Source organism: Sphaerodactylus townsendi, linkage group LG07 (genome assembly GCF_021028975.2).
Source record: "Sphaerodactylus townsendi isolate TG3544 linkage group LG07, MPM_Stown_v2.3, whole genome shotgun sequence".
In the NCBI taxonomy this organism is placed as follows: Eukaryota; Metazoa; Chordata; class Lepidosauria; order Squamata; family Sphaerodactylidae; genus Sphaerodactylus; species Sphaerodactylus townsendi.
The window spans coordinates 100,924,345-100,937,410 of NC_059431.1; the positions used below are offsets into that span (position 1 = coordinate 100,924,345).

The window sequence follows — 13,066 nt, forward strand, 5'->3', positions numbered from 1 at the left end:
GCTCTTAAGCATACCACACTGGCTCAAAAGAGTCTCAAAGTGGCTTACAGACTCCTCCTTCGTCCCCCTGCAAGAGATAGGTAGGTGAGGCTGAGAGCATCCTGAAAGAGCTATGACTAGCTCAAGGTCACCAACAGGTTTCAAGTGAAAGAAATATAGTCCACAAGATAACAGTCCGCCGCTCGTGGAGAGAAGTGGGGAATCAACCTCAGTTCTTTAGATTACAGCCCAACACTCTTAACCAGTACACCACGCTGACTCTCCAAGCCTCAGGCCTCAGCTAGTTCAGCTGATGTTCTGCTAACCAGTTGCAAATACAGAGCAAATCCTTCTGCAAGCTGGTAGGATGTATCCAAGTAAATCTAGTTGTGGCAGTTTACACAATTACAATTGTTTTCCTACATGATTACACTTTATCACCATCTCAAGAGTCCCTATCGCCTTGCATCCATCTATCACACACTTCAGATGACTTATGGCAACCCATAGGGATTTTCAAGGCAAGAAACCTTCAAAGGTGGTTTGCCATTGCCTGCCTCCATTTATGACCACAGTATTCCCTGGAGGTCTCCCAACCAAATGGTCAAGGCTGAGAATGTGTGACTGGCCCAACATCACCCAGCAAGTGGGGATTTTAACCTGGATTTCCCAGATCTTAATCTGATATTTTAACCATATTGGCTCTCAAAAAATCTATGTATGTAAAGTGCTGTCAAGTTGTATCTGACTTTGGGCAACCTGGCAGGGTTTTCAAGGCAAGAAACCAACAGAGGTGATTTTGCTGTTGCGTTCCTCTGCATAGAAACTCCAGTATTCCTTTGGGGGGGGGGGGTGTCTCTTGTCCAAGTATGAACCTGGACCAACCTGCTTAGCTCTTCAAGATCTTAGATCTTCAAGATCAGCTTGAGCCATCCAGGTCAGGATTCATATTCTACCAATTCTGTATCAGAGGAAAAGAAAGGGTACTTAGGCCAAAGGGAAAAACTAAAGAAACCAGTTGGTGGCGTATGTCGTGTTTTTAGCCATTTCTTCCTCCTCAGAAAATTAACATAATGCAAATTTCTGGCTATTCTGGCTGCAAAGGCAGAAGTTAGTGAGTGCATAAAGAAAGTGAAATGTTGGAAAGCCAAGAGGGCTACAGGAGTAAGTTTCAAAGCCCTGCATGATTTCTTACCTTCTTACCCATGTTTATTAGAAATATTTTTGAAAAGAAAGTATATTGTCAGTCTGCTAACTCTGCATAGTTTATACAGGTTGTAGAATTCAGCTGTTCTAGATACATTATTTTTATTAGTGAAGAATGTATCTAGCCCAGTTTGTGTAGGACACCTGTATAACAAAGGTCTAGCTGCTTAATTATGCACTTTTGCTATAAAATGGAATTCAAGAAATGTGAGCTATATACTCAGTATTATTTCTGGTCAGTCTGAGAGACTGCTTCCCACAGCGATTAGTCTACTGGAAAAAGAACAACACAGCATGCTAGTTCTTAAAATGATTATAATGATGTGAAGGAAACACTACTACTATGTTGGAATTTATATAGTGCTTTTCATATGTCCAAAACACTTCATATTCATCTCAGTAATTGTTACAATAGCCCTTGAGTGTAGGCCTATGTTATTGCAAAGACAGGGCATGGGAAGTAGAGTCTAAGGCAGGGGTGGGCCAGCCTATGGTTCTCCAGATGTTCATGGAATACAATTCCCATCAGTCCCTGCCAGGCAGTCAGTTATAGATCTTGCTCCAATTAAAGGAAAAGCAGTCAAGTTTTCACCATAAATTTCTCTCAGTCCATGCAGAATCGTAATTGCGTTTTTAACAATTTCAAATTTGACAAAAACTTAATGAGCAAAAAATATATTTGCAATCCACAAAACTAATGCCCACAATTTTTATTTAGTGAATTTCATAAAGATCATTTAAAAACGTACATTTTACTGAAAAGTAAAATTTAGAATAATGAAGCAAAAACATTCTATGTACTGAACAATAAAGTATTCATGAAGGAAATATGAAGTGCTCTAAGCCTTATAAATAAATTAAAGTTAGGATGTTGTGGGTTTTCCGGGTTGTATGGCCGTGTTCCAGTAGTATTTTCACCTGATGTTTCACCTGCATCTGTGGCTGGCACCTTCTGAGAAAATACTGCTGGAACATCCCACTGATTCCAGCCGTGAAAGACAATACAAATTAAAGTTATCATACCAAGTAAAACAGTGTAACTTCAGAAACAGTAAAGTTGTAAAACCAAAAATCTGGTAGCACAACTGGACAGTGTTAGATTTCTATTTTAAAATTATATTTTATTGTATTTTCAGTCTTCATAAAACCAGTTGGATCAGGCTTCTCATTTGCAGACTTGACTGGTTCCATTAGACGAAGAGAAAAGATTTGGATTTATACCCCACTTTTCTCAACTGTAACGAGTCACAAAGCGGTTTACAAACTCCTTCCCTTCCTCTAACCCAACAGACACCTTGTGGGAGAGTTCTGAGAGAGCTGTGAGTAGCCCAAGGTCACCCAGAAGGCTTCATGTGTAGAAACGGGGGGAAATCCAGTTCACCAGGTAAACGTCTACCACCCAATGTGGAGGAGTGAGCAATCAAACCCAGTTCTCCAGACTAGAGTCCACTCTTAACCACTACACCCCGCAGGATCCAACCCAGCAGGTTTAACAGAAAACAACAACCTTACAGACTTTTACAAATGCATTCTCACCAAATGCCAATGTATCACCACCTAAACATCAGGAAAAACCTCCTGACAGTAAGGGCTGATTGATAGTGGAATTTACTACCTTGGAGTGTGGTGGAGTCTCCTTCTTTGGAGGTTTTTAAAGAGAGGCTGGATGGCCATCTGTCAGGAGTGCTTTAATTGTGTGTTCCTGCACTGCAGAGGGTTGGACTTGATGGCCCTTGGGGTCTCTTCCAACTCTATGATTCTACCAGGAATACTGGCAGGAACACCACCAATCTGTGATAGAGGTGGTATTGAAGACAGGGGCCAGGGACTTGGGCTAGCTTTAGTTAATACTGTACTTACATCTGCGTAATGGCCTCTCATGGCACAACGGTTACAATGTTTACTCCAGTAAGTTCTCTCGAGGCACTCCCTTGAGTAGTGTCCAGGCAAACAGCAATTGAAGCAGAACCGTTCAGGGCAGTTGTTTTGCAGGTGACCCCTTTCTGCACACAGACAACAAGGTGGAACTTTCTACAAAGAAATATGGAGAGAAAAATAAAAAAAATATTTTGAGGTATCTGTGAAACATACACAATGCAGCTGCACCAAAGTCTACCATAAGGCATAGCTTCTTTGCGCAAGACCACTTCCTATAGAAGAAGAGTTTGGATATATATCCCACTTTTCTCTCCTGAAAGGAGGCTCAAAGGGGCTTACAAGCTCCTTTCCCTTCCCACAACAGACACCTTGCGAAGTAGGTGGGGCTGAGAGAGTTCCGTGACTAGCCCAAGGTCACGTAGCAGGAATGCAGGAGTGGGGAAACAGACCTGGTTCACCAGATAAGCCTCTGCCACTCAGGTGGAGGAGTGGGGAATCAAACCCAGTTCTCCAGATTAGAATCCACCAGCTCTTAACCACTACACCACACTGGCTCTCCAGTAGTTAGCCTTTGCTGCAGAAGGTACCAACCCAACCCCTTGAAGGTGGTCTTTACTGCTCACTCATGAGTGGCTAGAGGAATTCTGATTGAAAGAAGTCTGTGAAAGTCATCCTTCTCCTGACCAATACAGATAGTTATGTGAAAACAGTGATGGTGGCAGCAACTGAAAGTAGAGCGGCTCCTCTACAGATTGAGTTTTAGTAGCTCTCTGTAGATTTGACAGCTATAGTGGCCTTCACAGCTTCCAGCCCTGTATCATTCAACCATGCAACAATGGGATGAAGGATAGTTGGGGCCACTTTATATTTTAATTACATCAAGCAGATTGCAGCGAGATCTTGCACAAGCTCCTGTCTCCTAATTGCAGGATCCAATCTATTACAACAAAACACCATGTGGACAGCCAACTTACACAGGACAATTACATCCTCTATGTTACATTAGTCTGTGATTGTAGATTCATTATGATTTACGGTTACTGTGTTGGGCAAGTGAGTTTGTGATTGCATGTAGTGCTGCTGCTTTTGTTCTGATGAGTGGCAAAACAGAAACACAAACAAACATAAAGGTATTACATTTGGGATTGAACCACATCAGCAGATACAGGCACCAAAGAGATTAAAAAAGCTGGAGGTTCCATCCATCCTAGCCAACTTGGCCATGATTCCCAGCTTTTTCTGCAGAACTTTCATAAAGCTCCACAACCAGCTATTACCATGTTCCTGGCCTAAGTCAGTGAAGCAAAGATAATAGCCATCTATAGGGAAAACTGTTGCAGGCAGTATACTTTTAAAACTAGGCTTCTGAGCCATGGCAAAGATCCCACAAAAAACAATACTACCTAAAACTCAGAGCTATTTTGACCAGCTAAAGGACAAAAATGTATGTGGGCTGGACACATCTTAAAGCGGGAGATAACGTTCCAGAGAAACTCTTGGGGAAAAGGCAATAGCAGACACTGTATAACAGCTATCTAAGAAGGGAGGCAACAGTGCCTCCTTGATGGGTTACTGTTCAATATAGTAGGTTCTGCTTTAGGGCCTTTTCGGGCATTGAGGCTTGTTAGCTCCAGAGTGAGATTTTTACCTGTTAGTCATCAGAAAGATGAAGCGTGTCTAATTAAAAAAAAATTATTTAAAAGTATTGTATCTTGCCTTTCAGTCTGATCAGGGCCTCCAAGGCAGCTGTCAACTAGAAACAACTAGGTTGGCTCTGTCAACCTTGTGGAATTAAATACAGCTAGTTACACAAACTATCTAGGTCAGTGTTCAGAGAGAACCTGCTCAGATAGCTTATCAGTTACCAAAGACTGAATGTTAGAGGAGGTAAATATTTGCTAAGGGGTTTTCCTTCATGTATTGAGCATTTCATCCATCTGACACAGGAAGTGGATCTTACGTTGGGGAAGTCTGGCTGTATTAGCTGCCAGGGAATCTTCTGATGGGCATTTAGCCAGGCCGTTCCTGACATGGGCTGTGCCCAGCCCGGGAAAAGCAGTGCCTAGGCAAGCTAGGCACAGTGTTTATACAGCCATGCCTAGGCGTAGCAGACCTGAGAAAGGGACTCAGCCAAACTGCAGGAGGTGTAGGATTGACTCTGTCTACTTTGTGGGGGGCCTGAGTGAGCAGGCCCTAATCTGGGGGAAGGCCTTGTCAGGGGGTGGTGGTGATGGAATTCTGATGGTGTCATAGCTACAGAAGTCTGGCTGAATCCATACATGACACAGAAAACCAAGCTCATTCCAGGGCCCTGGGTTCATAACGCCCCATCTCTTGTTCATTCTCTCCTTATTCCTTATGCATGCAAACCATGATTTGTCTGCACATCTAAACTGAGAAAATGATAGTTGTGCCTGTGAAACAGAACAGATATCTACTTTAAACTGTGGTTTGCAATTCTGGTTCATAGAGGCAGGACTCTGATGCCAAGGCAAACCTACTATGGGGAAGGCAATTAGGGCAGCACATGAGGCCAAAACCTGGGCACAAACAAACCATGGCTTCCATCTTATGGCTGATTTCCCAGCCAGTTAGCACTCTGTTTCAAATCTTCTAGAAAAATGCTATATGATGAGTGGGCTTTCTGCAGTTTCATGCATAGCCATTATTTTTACAATCGTAACTTCCACAAATCAATGAGACCAAGAGAGCAGGCTAAAACAATTGTTGCTGAAACATGTCTGCGCCAGAATGAAAGGCTGTGCGGAGGAAGGGCAGCCTGTAACATCGTAACTGAACCCTTTACCCATCCGGGTGATATGGAGGCAGGCAATGACAAACCACCTCTGAAAGTCTCTTGCCTTGAAAACCCTACAAGGTTACTGTAAGCCAGCTGTGACTTGATAACAAAAAAAGATAAATCAAAATATTGTGTTTACCTTTGGAGTAGGACAATTTTTTGACAAGTGACCTCTTTTATCACAATTTCTGCAAGTGACATTTTTGTCCAGCATGTAGTATCTGTTGTTACGACGCACAGTAAAGCAGTTACCAATTTGTGCCTAAAGAAACAAAAATAAATTATTAGACAGGAAACCCTGTACTTACTCATGCCACAGAAACTACCTTGGAGGAGAAGGACATTTTTAGGAGCTTATAGGTTTCCTTTTGCTTTTCATTATGTCACTTTTGGTCTGGACTCAACCAGTTACAGTTTGTTCTACCACTGGAAGTCTTCAACAGGTGTGGTGCATGGGGGGGGGAAGAGTGAGCACGGGAGACTGATGACATTCTGGCTTATCCTGTTCATGATGTCAGGATGATGCCTTGATCAATATTATATTGTTCCACAACAATCCTTCGCAAAACGTACCAAAACTTCTTGGAAGAAGAATTCAAGAGAACAAACTGATAAGAGGCACCATCTATTGAAGTACTTTGATATCGGAGCACATAAAGAATCATAAAAAACCCTTAACTAAGGAAAATCTTTGGCTTTTTAATGCACTTGTGGCCTTTGGGTTGGATTCTTGGTCATGCATTCTGGAAGTCAGCGCCCTCAGATCAGAGAAGCTCCGTGGTTTCTGAAACTGGGCAAAGTGTGACTTTTCCTTCCCTTCACAGAGAAGGTGAAAGAAATTAGGATGCATTACGCCTCCTTCGGGTTTTCCAGTTCTTCCCCGCCTTCCCCTGACCACGTTAAAAGCTATTCCAGCCAGGATCAAAAGGGCTGGTTTTTAAATTTTTTGTGCTGCAACAGGCCCGTTGGGGAGGTTGCACAGAAATGAAAAGGAAGCAGTGGGCAGGCAAAATGGCAGATCGGGACACTTCACAGGAGGAGACTTCTGCTGCAAACAGAAAATCGTGGAAGACCCACACGGTGAAGCAAATAGTCATGGTGCAAGCAGAAAGTGCACAAAAGGCCCTTGGTCTTACACACGGTCACCTGGACACGATTAGAAACTGAGAGTTTAAACCACAGCATTCTCTCAAAATGTTTCCTAGATCATCTCCTGTACAATTTTGCAATGAGGCATTTGGGTTGCTTCTTATTTATTTCGCTGGTGCAGCCTTGCCAATAGCAGTAATGGGCACCCACTGTCTTTCTAATGCAGAAGATTACAGTTGATAGTGACCATGTTATTCTATTAGAAAAGCACGTACTGCGCCAGCTATTTGCGGCTAGAGCTAAAGGTCAAGTAAACGTGTGCACAGATGTAAAAGGCTGCTTGTGAGTGAACTGAGGATCCACAAGAGAAATAAGAAGTCTTGAGTCAGAAAGCTATACCTCTCAAACTGGAACGCAAGAAACGTAAGAAAGCAAAATAGGAAGCTGTCTCTGGAAGGCAATCAACTGAGGATGTGACAATAAACTTCGATTTTGACTTTTCCCCCCTTCACTAAATCCTATTTAGGTACCGTTACTTCCGATGTCTGAATGCTTAGTGGTGACCTGGCCAAAGACTGGATTCAAAGGCTTACCTAAACTAAATATCATTAATGCAAAAGCTGATGCAAATGTATACAAGATTCAGTTATTCAATGACTGCAGCATTAGCTGCAGAATGATCACAGATGTCTCTGGCACGTGACGCCAAGCTCTGCCACCCTGAACTAGACACTAAAATGCCCTTGCTGGAAACCAGTTCCGTGAAGTACAGCTCAGGATAAGCCTAAAAGCACCCAAAAATTGTTTATTTTTTCCAGCCCTGGTCTCAAAACGTCTTAAAGGCCTCTAATTCATGGTTCATTGAAAATGTTCTTTCTGAACTTCATTCCGTAAGTGCCTTGGCCTTAGAGCCAACCCAGTGTTGGAGGTCTTTTACATCACCTATCGCATAGGTGTCAAACTCGTGGCCCTCCAGATGTTATGGACTACAGTTCCCCTCATCCCCTGCCAGCATCATGCTGGCAAGGGATGATGGGAACTGTAGTCCATAACATCTGGAGGGCCCCGAGTTTGACACCTGTGAATCGCCTCATCGTCTTAGCTGAAAGTGCTGGGGACTGAGCCTTTTACATGCGAAGCAGATGCCTGACCACTGAACTATGCTCCCTCGCCCCTTCGGAAGGTGAACACATTTATGATAAAGCATGATTTAAACCAGGCCACAGCCTCAATAGTAACAAATAAGCACTGATTTACTCTACCAGTTTGTATTTAAATGAACTAGAGCTATTGATATGAATGCAAGTTCTTCTTTTTTAAAAATCTATTCATGCTCAATTTTTGCTACGTTAATGTTCTTACTCTTTTACCACAACTGGTTGCTGATGAAGTTATCATAACACCAATGATTACCCTCCAGTAGAAAAGGCACATTATGGGAAATGAATGTAAAAAAAGGGCTACACATTCACAGATAGTTTTATATATGCTCCTCACAATTCTGAGTGAACCGCTTCTACGTACATTTTTATATGCTACTAATGAGAGCCACCATGGTATGGTTGTTAAGAGTGGCAGACACTAATTTAGAGAGCCAGGCTCAATTCCCTACCCCTCCACAAGAAGCCTGCTGGGTGACCTTGGGTCAGTCACAGTTCTCTCAGAATTCTCTCGTCTCATGCGGAGGGAAGCAATGGCAAACCACCTCCAAATGTCTCTCGCCTTGAAAACTCTATGGCAGGGGTAGGGAACCTGCGGCTCTCCAGATGTTCAGGAACTACAATTCCCATCAGCCTCTGTCAGCATGGCCAATTGGCCATGCTGGTAGGGGCTGATGGGAATTGTAGTTCCTGAACATCTGGAGAGCCGCAGGTTCCCTACCCCTGCTCTATGGGGTCACCATAAGTCAGCAGTGACTTCACAGGCCGGGCACACACACACACACAGAGTCATTTTAGTATATCTTTTGCACAGGAATTAGAGGATATATTTTCTGTGAAACACAGAGAATTTTGTAACATCTGTGGGCCAGCAACAGAAAAAAACACAGTCTGTAATACTGTACTAATTTACCTCTAAATCTTTATCACTGATAGCCCAGTCTGTTCCACCTTCTCCTGTAAAACACAACATTTAAAATATATTAAACTCATTTCAGTTGAATTGCAGAACTGTAACAAGTAAACGTTTCTCATTAAGAAGCTACAAGCCTCATTGGAAAAAAAGCGGAAATGAAAGTAACTTCAGCAATTATACATAATAACACAGGCCCAAACATTTTACCTTAAACTTCGACTCACCTTAATACTTCCTCATACTAGGAACATAAAATGCAAAAAATCCATGAAGTGTTTGGGGGTGGGGTGCACAGTTAAATGCTGGACCTGGGCCCAGTCTTAAACTGCACATTTTGCCCCCAAAATTCCACATGGAGTTTTTTTTGGGGGGGGGGCAAAGTTTGATGTGGGGGGCAAGGCCTCTGAGGTGGGGAAACTCTGGGTTGCATGGCACCCCACTCTTAAGCAGCACTAATGGCACGAGTCCTGGCTTGCTCTACACTAGATATGTTCACTCCCCTTTCTCAATAATTGGCTTTATGCCCAGAATAAATCCAAGAACAAATGGAACAGTTTGCAACAGTTATTCTTGGGGATGCTCAGAGGTCTCCTATATCATACCTTTGAAACAGGTTTAGTAAAATTATGTGTCAGCCTATGTCCGTGGTGGCGAACCTATGGCACTCCAGATGTTTGTGTACTACAATTCCATCTGCCCCTACCAGCATGGCCAATTGGCCATGCTGGCAGGGACTGATGGGAATTGTAGTCCATTAACTTCTGGAGTGCCATAGGTTCGCCACCACTGGCCTATGTAACAGCTTCTGTATAAAATGCCCTTACCCCATAAGCACTAAATCTCTTTGATCTGGAATTCAGTGATATCTATTGTCCACCTTTTTAAAAAAGCTTTTAATGTCTTTTCTATAAGTCAATTTAGATGTATGGTTATACATCTCTGTACAGGTCTCATTTCTGTGAGTTATGGCAGTGTTCTGCGTATCTCATTTAATCAGATCATCAGGTCATTTTTAAATAAAGGTTTTAATTAATATATTGACTCTTTATCAGCTGAAAAATACAGGATTTCGCTTTGAAACAGGAACAAATGAACTTCAATGTCTTCGGGCTAGGCTGTGTCGTCAGGGTACATTCAGTTATCAGGCAGCATTGTGATCTAACATTTAATGTGTTGCTTTAGAAAAAGGAGGAAAAGAAGAGTTGGATTTATATCCCCCCTTTCTCTCCTGCAAGGAGACTCAAAGGGGCTTACAAACTCCTTTCCCTTCCCCCTTCACAACAAACACCCATTGAGGTAGGTGGGGCTGAGAGAACTCAGAAGAACTGTGACTAGCCCAAGGTCACCCAGCTGGCGTGTGTTGGAGTGCACAGGCTAATCTGAATTCCCCAGATAAGCCTCCACAGCTCAGGCGGCAGAGCGGGGAATCAAACCCAGTTCCTCCAGATTAGAGTACACCTGCTCTTAACCACTACGCCACTGCTTTAATCTTTAGATGAACTGTTTAAAGTAATCTCCTCTCACAACAGGATCCAATGACCTCCAAAATTCCTCCAACTAGGATTCCAGGACAGTGCACCCCACACAGGTAAGCAAGAGAAGTATATCTCTCCTCCCAGCAATATGTACCTTCCTGTGGATCAGAGTAACAGTGCTTCCTGCACTGGCTGATTTAATAGATTTGCTAACACAGTACATTTCTTTTTTAGAAAGAATCTCACGTTGCTCAATTTATTATTACCGCAGCCCTTCCCAGCTCAGCCAGTCCGCTATCCCACAATTTCACGATCTGCATTTTATTCTGCATGTTTGATGTTTGCTGGAATTAATTTTGTGGCTTACAGACCAGTCTCCTAAATTACCAAGTTCATTCCAATCCAAAACTCTATCCTCCAAAGCGTTCACAATCACATTTTACTAGTTTACTTATAAGAATGTCATGTGGAACTGTGTCAAAAGCACAGCTAAATTTGATTATGCTGAAGATTACATCTTCTGCATTCCCTTTATCCACTCAGCCACTTAACTTATAAAAAGACGGAGATTAGTCTGAATTGGCATGTATTTCTTAAACTCACAGTATGTAGTAGCATTCACTCCTGAATTTTCTTTCTGAACCAGACACTTCTTGTTGAGTAAAAATGACATGCTGTTAAAGGGGTTTCAGCAGTAAAGCATGTATTGTCTCAAGCGGAAGGATTCTTCATGGCCACTCCCCCCCCCCTTTTTTTGCTCCCACCACAAAGAACATGGTCTATTTAACAGGGGTCTGCAACCTGCGGCTCTCCAGATGTTCATGGACTACAATTCCCATCAGCCCATGCCACCATGGCCAATTGCAGACCCCACTCTATTACATTCAGTTGTCACATGTAAGAAAGTACCTAAAGTACAACCCATCTGCATTAAGTACTGAATATGTGCACGTCATCACACAGCTGCGGTCAATGAAGAACCTGAACCAAATTGGTGCATGTGATGACACTGCTTCTGGCAATCTTTTAATTTATGGGGTGGCTTTTGTTGCACTTCCCATGAAGTTACATAATGAAAATGTTTGGTTGCATTGCATGCCCCATGCAACTTGTTCACAGACAACTTTATGTGTTTGATTAGGCTCATGTGGTCTCTTTTGAATGAAACGTGCTGTCCCTTCCTAATAAAACATTAATCATAGCTGAAGATACAGAATGCAGTGGCATCTCAAAAGCCGAGCCTGGCATAACCGAAGAGATGTAAGGAGAGTTGGTTCTTCCCCCCTTTTCAGTGCGTCTGGACACTACTGGCAGCATAGTAGATAGGAATGAAAGGACATACAAACCAACCTGAAAATAAGCAATCTGGTTTTATGCAAGGTATGTGAATCGGAAAATACAAGACAGTTCTTCTGCATTACATTATGGCCAAGACAAATTAAAGGACTGCCAACAAGATCTCCAGTGACCTTCCCCACTATTTTTAACAGTTTCTTGACAAAGGAGACCATGTGGCCCATAGTGCCAAAATGTCAACAAAATTATTTGCACAACACCCTCAGCCATTCCAGACGAAAGTATAACACTGGAGAAAACAAAAATCACTTTAAAAAGCAAAACTGTTCTCTAAGCTCCTGTTGCCTACTTAGACAGTTTTGCTCTGGTGAATAAGTAAGACCACTCGTCATAAGATACAATTCTTGATGGAAAGAGTTATCTAGCAGCATTCCAGCAGAAGTAGAAGAAATCCAAAGAGATCCACAAACTCTTCCCAAGAAATTACTGGAAGCAGTTTGTCACAGATAAATTCTAACAAAATGACAGGCTTTCATCCCACAGCGATCACACAATGCCTCAAAGCTTATCAGACATTTCTTAACCATGCTGGATAACGTTTTGGCCAACTCATTTTTAAGTACCATTAACTTGGTATTCCATGGCACTTACAAATAATCTTTATGAGACCAGAGTGACCACATAGCTAGAATGGAAAACCCCATTTGCAACAAGCAGAAATGTATTTCAAATGTTTAACACTGGCAAACTGGAGGGTGTGTGTGTAAAAAAAACCCCTAAAATCATATATTAATTGCAGACTAACAACCGTAGCCTGACTTAAAAAATATTTTACCCTTGGAATAGACTGTCACCAAAAGCAAAGTCTGACAGCTGCAAGCTATGACATGGCATTTATAATCTTTGAAGGGAATGTCCTACTGGGGGCCACGGTAGGTTAAGACTGGAATTTAAGCAGGTTCACTAACTTTGAGGTTTAATACACAGGAATTAAGATTGTTTTATCCAAATGAACACATGTGCTTTTCTATTTCAAACAGCCTGCTTTCAAATACAAAACACTTGCTAAGTACCTGAACAAAAACCCTCAAATATTTCTTTAAGCACGTAGACCTACAGTGAATTTTGGCAAGTTCCTAACCATCTAACACACATTACCATCTCAATTTATTAAGCCCTTTCCATTCCACTCTCCTCCCCAGAGTGCAAGATGATCTGGGAAAAAAAACTGTAACAGGATTATTAAAAATTATTTGCACCACACCAA

The 13,066-nt window shown here is 42.3% G+C and overlaps 1 protein-coding gene across 3 annotated transcripts in view; it reads right to left on the bottom strand.

The window, feature by feature from the left end:
• The window catches only part of ZCCHC7 (zinc finger CCHC-type containing 7), a 168,112-nt gene that overhangs the window by 58,560 nt on the left and 96,486 nt on the right, over positions 1–13,066 (bottom strand). For 2 of the 3 annotated variants that reach the window (XM_048503932.1, XM_048503933.1), the window contains 3 exons: positions 9,026–9,069; positions 6,003–6,125; positions 3,046–3,216 (listed from right to left, as the gene is read on the bottom strand). In XM_048503932.1, the coding sequence (XP_048359889.1) occupies positions 3,046–3,216; positions 6,003–6,125; positions 9,026–9,069 (338 nt within the window). The remainder of the gene's footprint in view (positions 1–3,045; positions 3,217–6,002; positions 6,126–9,025; positions 9,070–13,066) is intronic. The other variant, XM_048503934.1, reaches the window with a different exon arrangement.